This window comes from Osmerus eperlanus, chromosome 4, assembly GCF_963692335.1.
Source record: "Osmerus eperlanus chromosome 4, fOsmEpe2.1, whole genome shotgun sequence".
Classification (NCBI taxonomy): domain Eukaryota; kingdom Metazoa; phylum Chordata; class Actinopteri; order Osmeriformes; family Osmeridae; genus Osmerus; species Osmerus eperlanus.
Window position 1 is genome coordinate 13282197 of NC_085021.1, and position 18957 is coordinate 13301153.

Here is an 18957-nt window from a genome sequence, read left to right on the forward strand (position 1 = left end):
ATTGAACTGGAAATCAAACAAAAAAACCTTGAGTGCATCATGGTAAACTTTCAATCGGTTTTCCTGTTCCTTTCTACTTATGACTTCCCCTCTGTACTCAATAAGGAAATCTCCTTTTTGAAAGCACCGGCAGCTGAACACACCCCGACCTGGAAGTACATATAATAAACTTTAAACAATGCAGAAAATCAGTTAATTGATTTAATTTGATGTCTTTCTGTGATAAGTAAAAAATGTTACAACATTTCTAAAATGTTTCTGTGGATTAATCCATAAACAATTATTAAATAAAGTATCTATCTAGATCAGTGGTTCCCAACCCTGGTCCTCAAGGCACCCTGTCCTGCCTGTTTTAGGTGTTTCCCTGCTCCAACACACCTGATTCAAATGAATGGTCATAAGCAGGCTTCTGCAGAGCTGGATAACGACCCATTCATTTGAATCAGGTGTGTTGGAGCAGGGAAATATCTAAAACATGCAGGACAGGGTGCCTTGAGGACCAGGGTTGGGAACCACTGATCTAGATATACAATTATCTTCCCAAAAATACAAAATAACAGCTTCTATTTTGAGCAGTTGCTTGTCTCCTTTTCAAATAAGAAAGATGTTCTGATCATAAAACAAGATCTATTCTCCTAATGTGCAGTTTAAAAATAGATTATAAGTAAAAAATAAATAAAACATCTTTGCGTAATAAACTCTGTAAACCTTTGCTAAATAAACTCACCTTTAAATGAATTAATATATTTTACATCAAACCCTTCCCTATCTTCACCTAAAGAGCAATAATAACTGGCATCATGTTTGGGATTACTTTTTGCTCTCTGTGGCCTTGTTCCTGCCATCTCCTGCAAAGATCAGATGGTGTTAACTTGAGCAACAACACATTACTGTATACAATATGATTGTATGTGAAAAGTATGAATTATTAATAGTTAGTAATATTAGTAGTAAGTACACCCCTGTTCAGACTGCAGTTTCTTATTACAGACGCTTCCACTAGAGTGAGTTATTTTTCCAAAACGGAAGCTAGCTAGCTTTAGTTAGCATGGAGGGTGCAGAGCACATGCGCTCTCTGAGCCTATAAATGTAACGCTTTTCTTTGGCCAAATATGTGTGTAAAGAATGCTGATATGGGATATGAAACATAACCATTAGCTAGTCAATGTGCAAGCAGCTTCTCTGTTGAATTCATACATTTGTAAATCTGATTCTGAAAGAGTCAGTAGGCCTACGTGCCTCCCCAGCCACGAACCTCACCGCACGTCACTGGCCGCTTGCTAATAACTAGCTAAACTGTCGTAGATCAGATGCTTTGGTGCATCCAAACATCAAGTAACTACACCATTCTTACATAACAATATGTACATAAATGTTTAAGGTATATTAAATGGTTCTTACCTCGTCCTGCACGCAAAGGAATGAAAGGTGTTCAATTAAAGAGTAATGTTTCGCGGCAGAACTTGACGTATTGTACCACGTTGATAGAAGAGGAGGGGTATGACAAAAAAATAGCATAATGTTTGATTTATTCAGGAACAAGAAAACAATTGACTTACGTAATGTTTTGTTAATTTAATTCAATATTTCAAAATAAATGGTTTATTATACATTTTGCTTTTATTAGGCGGCAACAGTCACATGGTATCTCCCACTATCTTGTTTAACCCTGTATCAGGCAAGTGACTACTTTTGATCACTTCTACTGACCTCCTAAATGATGTCACGGCACCTATTAAAAACAAATTTTTATTTAGAGACATTTTGTGATTGGTATTTGTTATTATTAATTTTCACCCAAATGAGGTAGCTTAAACCCTTTATAAACGTTTCCTTCCTCTGGAAACTGTTGTCTATTGGCAGACACAACACCAGCAGAAAAACATTGTCTGATGTACCTGCCTATAGACTACCTAGACAATCTCCATGTATGCAGAGTAGTGGTATTACCTGGGCATAAGGACCTAATATCAATCTTAATAGTTTTATGCTTACAGCAAAGTAAGTAATCGTGATATATTTGCACTATTTTTTAAATCAATGCTTTTTATTTGGCTCATGGTGGCCCCATTTCTGAGTCAGTATACATAGCCAGTCTTGTTGATTATTTGGCTGAGGGCATTCAGGCTTAAGCAGAACAGCAGTGGGAACAGAGTATCTCTGCATCTCCTTGGTAAATGCTATATTTGATGGAGACTTGTGCGATTGGCTTGGAGTTGGCTGAAGGTTTTGGTGTTCACAGCCTCATCAATATATAGAATAGAAACATCCCCCAGTGGGGGAAATTCAAAATATTTATAAAAAAAAAACCATATATATGAGGCTTTTCAATTTCCAATGATCCTTACTTCTATATTAGTGACAGATTTTACTGGAATCTACTGTACTGGCTGCGCATAGACTCTGCCTTGCCGTGAAGTGGACTGGCTCCTTCACCCCACTGTTCACCTGCTGGATAAAACCCACTACATTTGCCTCCATTTCTGCACAAGCCTTGCACTCATGGTCAACATAGCAGATAAATATATGTACTAATCTGCTAAAATAGACCTCCACTGCTGTCTTAACTGTATGAGCATTTTAAATTTTTCAAGCTGCTATAGAACAATCAGATCATACCGTTGTGAAAACATATTTTTAGACACCCCATGCATTTGTTAAGTGTTGCATAAAGAATCACTCTGAGGTTCAAATCCACAAAAGACATCCTCGGCTAAGTAATCAACAGTGAGTGAGCAGATAAAAACTCAGTGAAGTTTGAAAGCTATACAGAAACATGCTTAGCTGGAAGTAATGGAAGTGTTATTTTTGTTCACTTCATACACAAATCCTGTTGGTTTTTATCAATCTTTCCATCATACTGTGATAGTCTCGATTGGCGAGAAGGTGATGCATGTACAAATGATCTGCTCTATTGTGGCTTTAAGAATGTAATTTATAATTTCCTATTATTTTTATCACAGTTGAATATGTACTTTTCATTCTCTCAATGACATAGACTGTGTAAATAGTGACGTGAATTAGAAGGACAGTGTAGTAATTATCAGGACCTTCCGGCAGACAACCAATCAGCTAAGGCGCTGTGTGAATATTCATGAGGTCTTGCTATTACACAACCTGCCATAGGGGGCGCTGTGGTGATACACAGATTATACACAAAATCTGGTTTATGTGTATTAAACGGACATCTTGTTTTTTTTGCATTTTTAGGGTTAATGGACCAATATAAACCATTCTACGCTTTTAGAATTTTGTCAAAATTAGCAGGACACTGCTCCTGTCCTGTTAATACAAAACGTCCTTCTAGTGTGGTGTGTATTCTGACCAATTGTCCTGTTAAACCACATGCACAAACACACACACACACACACCACACACAAACACAGCACCCATCACTCTAATTGGTTCTTTTCTATCATTGTTACTCTGAATGCTATGCTAATGCTGCAACATGCAGGCAGCGCTGCTGTTTACGGGACATGCATTTCACCTGCTAATGCTAATGAGCTTTCCATTTTCATTTAGGACGCTAGAGCTCCTCAGTGGGACCTGCCGATGCATTTGGAGTGAGTGGCAGCGATGGTGGCCCTGCCTGTCTCCCTGTACCAGTCTGGCACCTTAATAGGCTAAGCAGTGTTTACCTTGCCTGGGCTCACATGAATTATTGATGGCTAAGAGCAGATTTCTGTGAGGAATTAGCCAGGAATAATCCATCTGAACCCCCTTCTCTCTCTCTTTCCCTCTGTCTCCATTTCTTTCTCTCATTATCCCTTTCTCTCCCTCTCTCTCCCTCTCCCCCCCCTGTTCTCTCTCGCCACAGATGCCATGTCGTCATGGTGAATGGGCCCACTGGAAGGTTCTACGCAGTGCTCTCACAGAGCCATTTGTTTACTTTGAGCTAAGGGGAACACTGTGAGCTGTAGAGATGGAGACATGTCTTGTGGGAGAATGTACCAAGAGATGCGTCCAAGAACAGTGTTCTCTCGAGGGCATCCACCATGCTCAACCATAATCTTCATAAAACATGAACCAATCTGATCATCGGAGCCAGACTGTAAGAGTAGCTGTGTCCTTCTCATTGTCTTGAGCATTCGACACATTCAACTATAGTATGACCCTGCAGACTCATTCATTTCTGGAGAGTGTTTGACAGTGCCCCCCCCCCCCCCCCCCCTATCTAGCCCTATACGTATCTACACTGACAACCCCCACTATCACACACACGCAGTCATGCACATACACACAGGCACACACACTCAGAGTCGTGGCTGCAACAACAACACAGGATCCCCGGGCCAAGTCTACCTCCAGGAAAACACTCTCCCCCCTCCTGCCCCCACAGAAAGCGTGTCGACCCAGCAGGGAGCAGGATACATCCTGGGGAGAGGAGGATACAGGGGAGGAGAAGGGACAGAGGGGGGGGAGAGTGAGGAGGGCACACTTCATACACTGTGTATATGTGAAAGTCCCCCCCTTCTCTCTCTCTCTCTCTCTCTCTCTCTCTCTCTCTCTCTCTCTTCTCTCTCTCCTCTCTCTCTCTCTCTCTCTCTCTCTCTCTCTCTCTCTCTCTCTCTCTCCTCTCTCTCTCTCTCTCTCTCTCTCTCTCTCTCTCTCTCTCTCTCTCTCTCTCTCTCTCTCTCTCTCTCTCTCTCTCTCTCTCTCTCTCTCTCTCTCTCTCTCTCTCTCTCTGCTAATAGAACCACTCAGGTGGAATATGCTGATGTTGCCAGCCATAAACAGTGGTCGGCAGAGATCTGTACAGTCAAGAGTGTAAAAGCGAGTTTCAGGAAGAGAAGGAAATGTGCAGAAGAAGTAGGAAGAAAGGCTTTTGAAAGTAAGTCTCTCCTCCACGCTCTGCTCTGGTCCCCTGTTCTGCTAGGCAGTGTGACTGACGCCAATTTGCTCCAAAACTCAGCTCATTTCTCTGTCCTCACTGGTGTCAAAGAACGAGCAGGATTTGCATCTGAAGTTTGGTAATAAAAACTCCTGGACTTGAATCCAACGAGAGGAAGAGAGAAATTGTTTCCTCAGCAGTCCCTCTGAATTCGACGTGCTCCCTTTCTTGTTTGTTTGCTTACGCTATGTGTTTGTTTTAGTCTTATTTGTTGGCTCTCTCCGGAAGAGTCTCCGGAACTACCCATCTGTCGTTACCGTGGTGATGCGTCTTTGAGTGCGCCTGACGAGGCTGGGTTCGAGAGCGTAGAAGCAGAAAAGGGAAATGCCAGCCTAATTAGTGTGACTGTGGGCTGGGTGAAGCTTGTTATGTGTGTAGCTCGTTATGGATCTATGTATGAATATGCACATGCAAGCTCACACCTCAATGTGATCATGTTACAGAAACTCATCAAAGCAGCTAGAGGGTGTTAAGTAAATTAGAAAAAGTTTGGTAAACTCACTTGTCAAGTGATAACATTTATTTTCTCGTGTATTTGTGCAGATGCAAACTTGTGTTCTGTGTGAGAGCTTGCATAAGCATGGGAACAAGTCTATTCCAGCTCTCTGTGGATCTCAGAGTCTCCCATGCCTGTACTGCCATACTCTGAGATTGATGTGCTCCATCTAACCCATCCCCAGTCTCCCTCCACCTCCACCCTGCTGAGCCTATCCAAGCTGGCCCGAACCTGCTGCCGAGAAGACCCACACAGGGGCATTCCCGCTGGGTGCAATATGCCACCCTCCCCCCCCGCCCCACTAGCACCATGGGGCTTCCCCCCCCATTGTGACATGGCCAGTGTAAGCAGACAGAGATGTACGACGGATCTAACTGAGAGCAGGGAGCAGCAGGACAATAACATGTTGTTCAAACATGACAGGGGCTCATTAGCCTCACGGGATTGGCTGAGCTTCTGGAAATGACATCATCAGAGGAGGAGGCAGCTCCAGATCACCCTGGAACAACATACCCATCTACCTCCTTCCACCCATCCAGCCTGGTTGTAGTGGAGCTCCTTCAGCGGTAAGGAGATGGTGAATTGGCCTGGCCCACTCTGTCACCATCTCAACTCTGCAAGCTGCCCCCACCCTGGAACAGCAAATAAAGATCCCCTGTTCAAAAACCTCCTCTTGTTTCTCTATCTAATTGGCCGTTGGAACCGAGGCAAAGAATAGAGAGGTAGAGAGAGCAAGAGAGAGAGAGAGAGAGCAAGAGGAGAGAGAGAGAGAGAGAGAGAGAGAGAGAGAGAGAGAGAGAGAGAGAGAGAGAGAGAGAGAGAGAGAGAGAGAGAGAGAGAGAGAGAGAGAGAGGGGAAAAGGGGAGGGAGAGAGATCTGTGATCTGTCTCTATTCTTCTTTCTTATTACTTCTTGGCTCTGGTCTCCTCATGTCTTGTGTCTGTGTGTTTCTGTCTGAGGCAGACAGGAGTGTTCCATGCACAGACAGGTCTAATGAAGCTTGCGCAAGTTCAGTCAGGCAAGACCGATCGCTGCACTCGGGCTTAATCGTAGTGTACACTTCTCACTCCCCCCGCTAAGAACGCCCTACCTTCCCCCCGTTCCCTGGTCGGGCGGTCACTAGGGTTCAGGTCGATTAGCGCTCCCGCTATCAATTAATGGTGTCACATGATCCGTGCCTTTAAATATGATTCTCTCCCTGTGTAGTTTGTCCATGCTATCAAGTGCGCGAGGTCGTCCCGGTTCCGGGTTCCGCCTCCCCTGCTGCTCGACGCAGTTCCCAGCTCGCGGCTCGTCGGGGCTCCGACGGGTCTGCGTTAGAGGCGGGTCTGCGCGCCGTGGGTGTCCTTCCAGCGCCCGGGTTGGGGCTTCCCAGCTCCGCGCCCTGGCCGTCGGGGTGGACTGCGTGTCTCCTTGCCGAGTCCCGTCGCCCGAGGCTCCCCCTGTCTCCTCCGCTGCTCAAGGTCGGAAGCGTACAAGGAAGTCGCGCCGTCCGGAGGTGCTTGATTCGGACGCTGGGCCGTCTACTGGCCCTGCCGTCGCTCCTCTGCCTGTTCCCGTTTCCGATCGGCCCGGGGAAGCCCTCTCTTCTACCCTTCTGGTCCTGGCGTCTTCCCTTCAATCCATCGATGCCCGCCTGCGGTCTCTGGAGAACGCCGGGGCTTCCGCTCCCGTGGCTGCGCCGCTCCCAGCCTCGGCGCCCCTCGTGCCTATGGAGGAGCCACTGCACACCCTGGCTTCCGCAGTAGCTGTTCTGTCAGCAGGTAGGCCTTACATCCCTTCGGGGGCTGACATTACCCCCCGCTTAAGATCCCACATCCTGCAAGGCAGGAATATCAATTTGATTCGTCTGATCCTCCCCTCGCCCGAGTGTGACGCGAGCGTCTCCACCAGCGATCAGTACAGCACGGTGCTCCGTTCTGCTGACCCCAGGTTGGCAAGGGACCTGTCTATCGGGGAGTTTCTGGTAGCTTTCGGGATCTTCCGCGATGTGGTGTGCTCCGTGTTTCCCCTTAGACGGCAGGAACTAGACGGCTACATGGCTCTGATTGGGGACCTGAATCTGCGCTACGGGAGAAACCTGTTCTACCAGTACCACAAAGAGTTTTCGAGCAAGGCTGCTCTCTACGTTTCCCGCTCGAACGTGTTACTGGACTGGTCCGTGCTGGTTCCCGAGCTGTTGGTAATGCTGGTCGGGGGCTCCCAGGCCGTGTCTTGCGGCGGTTTGGGGCATGCTGCTCCTCTCTGTCCATTGGTTCCGTTTCTCCCGGGGGATCCCGGGGCCCAGCCTCGCGCTCGCGGGCTTGGTGCTGCCATCGGAAAGGCAAACGTGGACGTTCGTGGCCGCAAGCGGCTGTCAGGAAGCCCATCCGTGGTCGGTGTGTCCACGTCGGGGCCGCCCTCAGTGAGGGCGTCGTGGTGGTCCGAACTAACGGCCGAGCACCCATCCACTCCAATAAATGTGTCTGCACTGGCTTTTGAACTCTCGTCCCATCCCGATTCCGTGTTCGTTGATCATCTACTCACGGGGGTGACTCAAGGATTCAGGGGGGGGTTTCATGTCCATTGTCGTCTTCACTTGTTTTGAGCAATCTCCAGTCAGCGGTGCGGGAGCCAGCTGTCGTTTTCCAGCTGCTGGCCAGAGAGTGCGGTAAACGCTACGTGATAGGCCCGTTCGACTCGTCCCCTTTTCCACTGACCCCTATTCGGTAAGAAACGTCTTATCCTGGACCTGTCTGCTCCGCGCTCCGGTCCGATTCCCGGCATTAACGGGCTTATTCCCCTCGAGCCTTTTTCGCTTCACTATGCCACCGTGGACCATGCCATTAAGCTCATAAAGCTGGTGGGGCCCGGTGCCTGGCTTTCCAAAGCAGACATCACTGACGCGTTCAAGATCGTCCCCGTTCACCCGTCCCAGTGGCACTTGCTCGGGATGAAATGGGATAACCGGTTCTATTTCGCCGTGCGTCTCCCGTTCGGGAGCAGGAGCAGCCCCTCCATTTTCAACCGGGTTTCCGAGGCCCTTTGTTGGATCCTGTTAAACCGGGTCCGGGTCCCCGCGTTGCTCCACCTCTTAGACGATTTTCTCTTGGTAGATCCTCCGTCCGATGCGTCCGGCGCTTCCCTGCTGCTGTTAAAAAAATCTGTTCCGCGGACTGGGCGTTCACCTTTCTGACGAGAAAACTCTCGGGCCGGCCACTCGCCTGGAGTTTATGGGCATCACGCTGGACACGGTGGAGATGAAGGCTTCCCTGCCGGTTGAGAAGCTCGAGCGAGCTTGCAGCATGGCCCGGTCGCTCGTGGCGTCTTCAGTCGTGTCCAAGCGGCAGCTGCTGTCTCTCCTCGGGCACTTCAATTTCGCCATGCGCGTGATTCCCCAGGGCCGCTCGTTCATCTCCCGGTTGCTCGTTCTGGCGTCTTCCGTGTCTGGTTTGCTCGATCCAGTGTGCTTGGACGATGGTTGCCGGTCCGATTTATCGTTCTGGTTGCAATTGCTCGAGGGTTGGAACGGCGTGTCGTTCTTTTACCACGACGTTGTTCGGTCTTCGGACTCTCTGCGGTTTTTCACCGACGCCGCGCCGTCCGTTGGTTTTGGGGGGTTCTATCAGGAGCAGTGGTTCGCCAGCCCGTGGCCCCATGACTTCGCTGCGCCCGGTGCCTCTTCCGCCCTGTACGAAATCTACCCCGTAGTGGTCGCTTGTTACCTGTGGGGCCAGTCGTGGCGTCGTAAGCGCATAGCTGTGTTGTGCGACAATCAGGCCGCGGTGAGCATCATAAATAAGGGGCGCTCTAACTGCCCACACATAATGTCATTCATGAGACGCATCACTTGGCTCTCCGTTACTCATAATTTCATCCTCACAGCACGTCACGTGCCGGGCCACGATAATGTTATAGCTGATTCCCTGTCCCGTTTCAATTTTCAGGTGTTCAGGGATCTGTGCCCGTACGCCAGCCAGTGGCCCTTGGCCGTCCCCCCCTCGTGTCACTGGTCCTAGATTAGGAGAGCACTCCTTGCAGGCATATTTAGAGGTAGTCAAGGGTTATATGAGGAAGGGGTTGGCTGCTTCTACCCTTAGATCGTACGATTTCGCCTGGAGAACGTACGCTATGTTCTGTCTGTCTTTGTCTGTCCCGCTGGTACCCGTGTGTGTTAACGTGGTGTGTGTTTTTGTGTGTCACTGCACTGATGTTCGCCACTTCCAGCCACGCTATATTAAAGGTCTGGTTGCGGGTATTCAATTCAATGCCAGATGCCATGATCCTTCGTTCCCCAGAGTTTTCACTAATCCAGCAGTCAAACTCCTGTTCAAAGGCATAGGCAAAGCTTTCCCCGCTAAGGTGGACGATAGACTCCCATTCACTCCGTCTACTCTGCACGCCATGCTCTCGGTGCTCAGACGCGGTTGCTTTTCCCCCTACATCGATTCCCTCTTGGATTGCACGTTTTTAATGGCTTTCTATGGGTTCTTACGGTGCGGGGAATTCACAACTCGGGCAAACGTGTTCAATCCTGCCACTGATGTGTGTTTTTCTGACTTAACGTTTCACCCTGATTTCTTCATTCTGCTTCTCAAACATTCCAAAACCGGAGGCTCTTGCTCAATCATCGTTGCTAACACGGGTGGTCCTTTCTGTCCTTTCTTATCTATGCTGAGGTACGTAAAGAGGAGGTGCCCTTCCGATCCACTCTCCCCCCTCTTCTTAACCCCTAGCAATAATCCTATGTCACAATCCTGGTTCAGCCACCATCTAGCACAGGTCGTAGCCAAATGCAACCTTCCCCCTGGACTGTATTCAGGCCATTCATTTAGAATAGGCGCTGCAACGTCCGCTGCTTTGCAAGGGGTGTCCACTGCATCTCTGCAGCAGCTGGGCCGCTGGTCTTCATCAGCGTACTCTTCGTACGTTCATCCAGATTCTGCTGCCATCATCGAGGCCCAAAGATCGCTACGGCCCTAACGGCTCTCTGTGAGTACTTTCAAACAACTGGCGGTCGGTGTTGTTACTGTGTCTCTCGTTAAACTGTCTTGTGTTTACAGGCTCGATGCTAACGTTGCCTGCGGATACAGCGACTTGGTTTCTGTATGCAAACAGAGGGTCCCTGGTTCCTGCCTCTCTTGCTAGCACAAGTCACGAGGGCGTCGGTCCTCCTACCAACAAAGGCTCACGTGCACTCCAGCCGGCAAAGGCTGCTCACACACTCAAGGGTTTCGGCCCGGTAGCCTACATAGGGTCATCAGTACGCCGGGACGTCGGTCCTCCAGCCGGCACAGGCTGTTCACATAGACTCAAGGGCGTCAGCCCTATAGCACACTTAGACTCACATACGCGGGGACGCCGGTCCCCCAGCCAGCGCACAGGCTGTCACATAGACTCAAGGGCGTCGGCCCCCTAGCCTACATAGGTCACGTACGCGGGGACGTCGGTCCTCCAGCCGGCACAGGCTGTCCACATAGACCCAGGGCGTCGGCCCTCTAGCCGACCAAAGCCGCAAAGGCTATCACATTCACTCCTGAGGGCGTCGGGCCTCAGCCAGCCTAGGCAAACACCGACAGCATGAGGGGGTCGGCCCTCTAGCACATAACTCATTCATGCACTAGGGCATCGGCCTCTGGCCAGGAGGCTACCGCCTACAAGCATTGCTTCTCTTTCCTTTGGGTTCTCGGTATAGGAACATGTATACGGATCTGTCCGTGCATGGCTTGCCATCTCCTGCAGGTTCTGGCCCGGGTATGTATGCTTTTAGCCTAGGTCCTTCTGTACGCTCTCGTACTGATCACGGTCGCTCCGATCGGTGCGGTGCACCTACGTCGGTTGCTTTCCGTGTTGTGTTTGTGTTGCTTATTCCCCAGCGGTTCATGGTTCCTTCCTGTTGGTGAGTATGTTTTCTTTTTGTTCTGGTCTTAACTTCCTACCTTTTTACTTTTGGGAGATTCTTCTTCGGGCGTTGGGCAGGCGCCCTTTGATCTATATAATTCCCCGTGGGGTTCAAGCTCCAAACACCATAGTACATTTATTAGTCTGTAATAAACATCTTTCACTCATCCCAGGTCTCTCCTGATTGAAATGAGGACCAGTACTCGTCTGGACACTCTCTTTTTCTATCTCTCCTTCGCTCACTTTTCCTGTGTGTGCGTGTGTGTACCTCTGACCCAACTTGAACAAATCAAAGACCGACCACTACACCCATTGGCTAGTTGTTATGACCAGCAAATCAGGACAGGGCTTGTCCCCTGTACTTATGTCTGGGTATTACCAGCCCCAGGTGAGGCCATTCACCATAGCGCGCTCCCCCAGGACCATCACAAACAGGGATTATCAGGTTAGGAGAGTGGCACATGATGGCCCAGCAGTGGCTGGTATTTAAGTGCCCCCTGAGGCAGCCCTTGTTACCTGGGGAGAAAGGGGTCAGGCCTGGGGTCACGCTGTCTGAAGCAGCTCAACACAAACCCAGCTCCCTGATCAGGCCTGTGGTGCCTGGGGTCCAGGGGAGAGTGAGCAGCAGAGAGCAGCTCGGAGCAGGTAAACAGACCAAGGCGTGCTCACACATCCTCAGTCTCACATTACCACCACACAGGGGCTCAGAGAACAACAGCCCTGGTTCCTCCACACCAGCCTTTCAACACACTCGGGAGGGAGATATGGGAGGGGACAGCTGGAGATCAGCCCACACACTGAAGCAGAAGACTGCCTGCATTTCAATTAAAGACTGGAGTGGGAGCTCCTAAGTGTGGAGTGGGGGAAGTGTAATGGAATTGAAGAACAGAATGCATAAGGACGACATGGCGTATGGATGCAGTTGAAAGCAGTCAAACTACAGTATGGAGGTTTTAATGAGGTCTGAACAACTGACAGAGAGAGAGAGAGAGAGAGAGAGAGAGAGAGAGAGAGAGAGAGAGAGAGAGAGAGAGAGAGAGAGAGAGAGAGAGAGAGAGAGAGAGAGAGAGAGAGAGAGAGAGAGAGAGAGAGAGAGATTGTGGATCACTCTGCACCCCGTGTAAGTTGACAGGTAAATTAGCATGTGTGGCTAACAGGGCGAGAAGGGGCCGAGCTCCTCCGAGGCCCCTTTCACTCCCACAGAGAGGCAGCTTGTTGACCCTACCCCCGGCCCTGTCGCTCTGCAACGCAGCATTAGCATTAGAACACACAAACAAACACACTCCACACACTTTCTACAAACACCAGTGCCGCACGCTCTGCTGAATCAACGAGGGTGACGTGGACCTGAGAGAGAACACGCTCACTTCTTTTCGAGATCAGAGAGGATTGATTAAAGACAGCTCTAAAATGGGAACTAACATTTCACAATGTTGGTCTGGTTTATTGAGTGGAGTGAATACGATTAAACAGACCAAAACTTGCATGAAACCAGGCCAATGCATGCCTCTCCACCAGAACAAGCACACTTGTTTACAGCGTAGGCATCAGAGAGAGGACTAAGTCTCCCCATGCCTTTTTACACTCCCCTGCACATAGTGGGGATCAATAGACAGCTCTCTCTCTGTAAATCTCTCTGTCATTAGTTTGGCATCCAATCTCTTTGCTGTATACCCTTGATGCCATGTTTGAACCATCAATCATGGCAGAGAGGCGCTATGCTGAAAGTGGGTGGAGTGAGCGTGTGTGTATGTGTGTGTGTATGTACTGTATGTTTGTTTGTGTGTGTATGTACTGTATGTGTGTGTGTATGTACACATTTTTTGTTAGCCTTTTTTGTTAGCATGAAAATGCAATTGTGGTCCCTTTGTGTGTGTTTGTATGTGTGTGGGTGTGCGTGTGTGTGTGTTTATGTGTGTGCAAATGATTGTGAGTTTCAGAAAGACAGAGCCAGGAAATCTCATATTAATGTGTGTATGTGTGTTCATAGTCGTAGCTGCATGTTTCATCTAATCATTAAACGCTGACAGGCTCCACAGAATAGCAGCATTGATCTGATTCAGAGGGATATGGCCCTGACTTCATTAGCCCTGTTAGTGTTAAGCTGCTTTACCCTCACTCGCCTAGCTTAGCCTCACACCCCAACTCACACACACACACACACACACAGACAGATAAACTCAGGCATAGGGAAAGAGAGAGGAAATACAAAGAAAACAAATGACAGGCGGTTCGGGAGTGTCGAGGAAGACAATACACACCGAGGACCCATCGTCCAGCTAGGAAGGAGGGAAGGAGGGAAGGGAGAGAGGGAGGGAGGGAGGAAGGTAGGGGGATCCGAGGGCACAGAGCGTGTGAACCTGCAGCTCTCAGAGCCAGCCTGGGGATGAAGCTCAAAGTGCTTTCGGAGCAAGGGAGGCGTTGAGCAGCAGAATCAATGAACTTGTGTTGTGATTAATCAATTATCACGCAGGCCCATCGGCAGCCACAGTGCTTAACGGGGCTTCCTACTGAGGCTTCTATGTGTTGGAGAATTAGCTTTGACCTCTGCACACACACACAGACACACTCTCGCTCTCTCTCGCTCTCTCTCTCACGCACACACACGTTCACACACTTATTCGTTCCTGCACATGTATGTAAGCACACATAAATGCACATGTGCACGTGACTAATGGTAATAGGCTGACACGTACTAATGCCTCTTCTATGTTTGGTGTATCTTCCTCTCTCCTCCTTCCACCCCCTCCCTCCATCTCTTCTCCCTGCCAGTGAAGGTTCTTGGATGGTTTAAGTACGCCCACAGACCTCGGGGGACGGGCATGACGGATGGGCCTGCGTGAGACTCCGATTCGATTCGGCCCATTTGATGAATTTATCGCTGGCATTTTGAAAATGAAATTAGAGGAACAGCTCCTGGAGACTGTTTTTCCAGCCCAGGTGCCATAAATATACTTCATTTGCTGCAGAAAAGAGAGACAGGAGGTGGGAGAGAGAGAGGGGAGAGAGAAGCTAGCTTTTTTTTTTGTAGAGATGACGACCCTAGGTTTGAGGTTATCTTATAATGAGGTCCTGTATCTATCAGGATACTGGTTCTGGAGAGGAGAGCGTACAGGTCATTCAGCCACTAGAAATAGCCCAACGTGCTAAGGCTATGGGGCCATGGCTCACTCACTCTGTTCCTGTTTGCTTCGATAGAAGATAAATGGCTGACACAATGTCATCTCATCTGCATGTGTGATTCGATAAGCTAACACAATAGCACAGCCATGTAAAAGATAGCTGCTACACATGGCTCACAAACACACAGTTAGCCCGAGGTGACTTGACACTGGCAAATAAACACACATTCTGTGCTGTATCTCTTTAATCCCAGTAAGATTTTACACACACACACACACATCAGGGGGCTCTGTGCATTTTATCTTCAGCTCAAGGCCCAACGGCTCTTTAGTACCGATGGTGTTGTCATAGCTGTAAATTCCTCTATAACTCAATGTGTATGAATGAATAGAGCGAGCCATCCTTCTACATGGCTGTATGTGTGTGTGTGTGTGAGAGAGAGAGGCTGAGTTTGAACACTACTGGTGGCTGGCCCTAGACAAGAGAAGGGAATCTGAAAGTCTGTCAAAGAGACACAAACACGCATACTTACTAAACAGATACACACAGAGATAGACAAACACACACGCAACACACACACACATACACATGAACACACACAGCAGCAGACAGGTTGTGGTGGCCTTATCTCCCTCTCCTTCAAGACCATATGGGAGTGTGTGTGTGTGTGTGTGTGAGGCAGGGCGGGGCATCTGTGGAGAGATGATGTACACCACGGCAGTCTGTGGTCCCTCTCCACATCCATCAGACAGGAGAGCACAGACAGCCCACATCACTTAGCTTTACAGCCCTGTCTGACAACACAGCTTCATGGCACATATTCACATATATGAGCCCAGCACTGCCTGCGTTTGTGTGTGTGCGTGTGTGTGTGTGTGTGGTACACTGTCACATTCAATAGGAGGTAAACAAGTACATTTGACTTCAGCTTATCTGAAATCTGTGCCTCCCAATCTTGGCTGTGTACTAGAAGCATGACTTCTAGAGAGCTGGAGGTATTGAATCCGTAACTCAGAGAGTACTGTGCGTCACCTACAATCTAGCTGAGCTTCTTAGCTGCCAGAGAAACAACACAGTCCTGCTTCATGCACAGCACTGCAGGAGGGGAGCCAAAGTTGGACCAAAGTCACCAGTAAACTGTGGGCTGATTAGCTATTGTTCTCTCTGGTGCAATCATCACTGCCTGCATGCCTGCCTGCCTGCAAACATCCTGCCTTGCCAACTGTCTGTCAATCTGCCTGGGTGCCTTATGGGTCTGCCTGTCTGTCCGCCCGTCGGCCTGTCTGCCTGCATGCTTGCCTGTGTGTGTGTATATACATTTACATTTAGTCATTTAGCAGACGCTCTTATCCAGAGCAACGTACAGTTAGTCTGTACTTACTGTAAGTTGGGACATTCCCCAAGTAGGGTAAAGTGCCTTGCCCAAGGACACAACGTCATTTTGCACTGCCGGGAATCAAACCTGCAACCTTCTAACTGATAGTCCTATTCCCTAACCGCTCATCCATCTGACCCCCCATATATCTGTCTACCTTCCTGTCTGCATGCCCGCCCACACACACACACCCCAGACAAATAATATACCATTGCTGTGTGGAAACTTTGTATCTCCTTTTTTTGGAAAAGTAACGGCAATTTTGCCTTGGGATCAATAAAGTACCTCCAGTCTCAAACAGTTTTGGACAAACAAGGTTTCCGCCTGACAGTCACGATGGACCACTGTGTTCAGTGAGTCAGACAGCTGTGCTTTTATCAGGCGCACGCATCATGTGGACAGTGTCATCATCATCTGTCTGTGAATGGGAATAAAATACCATGTGTATCCTGAAGTTACAATGTGGCACTAAACAGCAACATGAACGTTGCTATGCTGTGTTGTGTATGTGACACGCAAACACGAGCAGTTTGTACGAACACATGCATACTGACAAACAGCTGCACGCCCACACCCCACTCATCACAAGCAGACAAAGGACTCAGATGACTGATTGTAAGTTGTCTTACCTTTCTGAGATGACACGGTGGTATCTGTAGATGAGAGAGAAGGGGGTGGGGGGGAGGGGAGTGCGTGTTAGGCTGACAGGTTGTTGTCTAGCAGGCACATCAAATGAAGGAGATGACAGCCACAACAGTGATAGGCTGGGAGGGGAACATGGCGCCCGGGAGGGTAAACAGAAGGGGGCCGTTTGCACACATCCAGGGGGTCTCTCTACTCAGCTCTCCAACACACATCCACTTCAGTACACACTGAAGGACTGAGGCTGCCCTACACTCAGAGAGGTGGAGATGGAGAGAGGAAGGGAAGGAGGGTGAGAGAGGAGAGGGAGGGGAGGGGAGGGGAGGGGATGGGAGGGGAGGGAGGGAGGGAGGGAGGGAGGGGAGGGGAGGGGAGGGGAGGGGAGGGGAGGGGAGGGGAGGGGAGGGAAGAGAGGAGAGGGAGGGAGGAGAGGGAAGAGAGGAGAGGGAGGGAGGAGAGGGAGGAGAGGAAAAGGAGGAGAGGAGAGGGAGGGGAGCATCTGATCTAAGGCACTGAGAAAGAGAGTAAAAAGGCCTTGAGTGAAGAGATGAGAAAATCACAGATCACCAGTCAGTCGTCATCTTTGATAAAAGTTAGTGTGAGAGACTATATCTGATAAGTCCAGATATGTACAGCAAACACATCACCCTGAAGACAGCAAAGAGTGCAATCCAAAGGGAATTATTTTTTTACAAATCATTTCCAGAAAGAGGAGAGTGAAAGGTGAGCTAAAAAATAAAGAACATTTTGGTTATTGTTGTCATAAAATATTTACAAGGACACTGTTTTCAAGTTCCCATGGTTTCATTTTTATTTAATAGTCTTGTCAAGTCTGATGGAATGCAGGAATGGAATGAAAATAAAAATAAAAACAATTTTAGCAGTCCAAATCCTTGAGCATATTTCTTCCCTGGCCACATGCCCAAACGGACGCAGACAGGGGAGGAGAATAATTGAATCGGGACGGATTTGCAGCAGGCTTGGCTGAAGGAGAGATAATCCAGCGCTTTGCCTAATTGCCAGAATAAAGATGGCCTCTGTTGTGGGGGTGGCGTTGGTGTTTATCAAAGCATCATGGTGTGGGATTGGGCCTGGCTTTCAAAGCTGTTGTTTTGGGGGATTTGGGTGAATATTGGTCCATTGGTTATTTCCGTCGATAGGCCTGAATGAGATTGATGTGACATGTCTATGCTTAGGCCTCCAAAACACATGGAGAAGTGTCTTGTTAAAAATGCATAGAATTGTATTGCAGATATTGAGAATTAGCATGACAAAGACTTCTCTCTGTACTGCGTATCTGTACAGTACAGTATACTGCACAGCACATAACCAGCACATACATGCTGTTTCTCTTCTTGAAAACCCAAACTGAGGTAATTATGCACACCAACAGCAGCTGAAAGTGATTGATGACCAAGCAGGAAAAACCCCTTTCCCTCCTTTAACATGTCAATATGTGGCAAAAAGAGTGTGATGATGGCTGCCTGGTCTGCATATACATAAATAATGAGTTGTTTGAGCAGGTAAAAGCTCTTTTCCCCAACCGCTATCGATTGCTGTGTTCCTGCCCGGCGGCCTCAGGAGGCTCAGATGGATTTGGAGGCTAATTTCCTGTGAACATGAGAGAGGTGTTCTGAGGGGGCTGCTGGCCCTGCGTGGCCCCTCCAGTGGGAACGTCGTCATGTGAATGAGGCTATACGTCAGCACAGGCATCCCATCCGGAGGGCTTGTGTAGGCTCAGCCTCAGTCTCCATGGTGCTATAGATACAGCCGACACCTACGCTGTGCTCTTTATTCTCCTTTTCTCTTCGTATGTGAAGGAGAGAGAGAGCGACAGAGAGAGAAGAAAAACAGTGGAAGAACTAAATAGAACCAACCTTTAATTCTCTCAGACTGTCTCGTTGGATAAAAGTGACTGCTAAATTAATACAATTACAAGTAAATGTAAAACAAAAACATAACAAAAGATGGTTGTGTTACAGTATGTATCTTGATGCATTGACTTGTAAATAAGTGTCCCGTTTGTCCCGTAATGTACTGTTTATGTATGTGTGTGTGTACAGGTATGTGTGTCTTTTTAATGTTCAGCAGGAGGAGGGAGGATTTGGCCAATGTTTGACCAGAGCTCGGATCGATATCTAGTGAAATGAGAAGGCAAGGCTGGGAATCAGAGAAGCTTTGAGAATAAACACCTCCACGGGCGACACACAGAATCAGCTGCCCCCAACTAGACTCAGCTGTGGGCAAGCTGCACTGTAGACCCTCTCTTTCGTACCTCCTCATCCTCCACTCCCCCCTCCTTTCCTGCCCCCATCCACTCCTCTCTTCTCCCCGCTTCTCATCTCTTGTCCCTCCTGGGTCAGTACCAAAAGCTCATGATCAGAGGGCAGCTGGGGCTTCCTGAGGGTTCACACGCACATGGACACTCACTAACATGCACACACGCACACACCACAGAGCAGCAAGGTGGCCACAGCTGGCTAGCAGGAAGCACGCGTGCATGCTTCTGTGTGCACGCACACAATCATTCATGCGTGCGCTCCTTCC

General features: G+C 48.8%; 1 protein-coding gene across 1 annotated transcript in view; it reads right to left on the reverse strand.

Moving 5' to 3' along the window:
* Positions 1 to 18957, reverse strand: part of LOC134019553 (cadherin-4-like) — a 178832-nt gene that overhangs the window by 84103 nt on the left and 75772 nt on the right. The window contains 1 exon segment of the mRNA XM_062460512.1: positions 16398 to 16421. Within this exon segment, the coding sequence (XP_062316496.1) occupies positions 16398 to 16421 (24 nt within the window).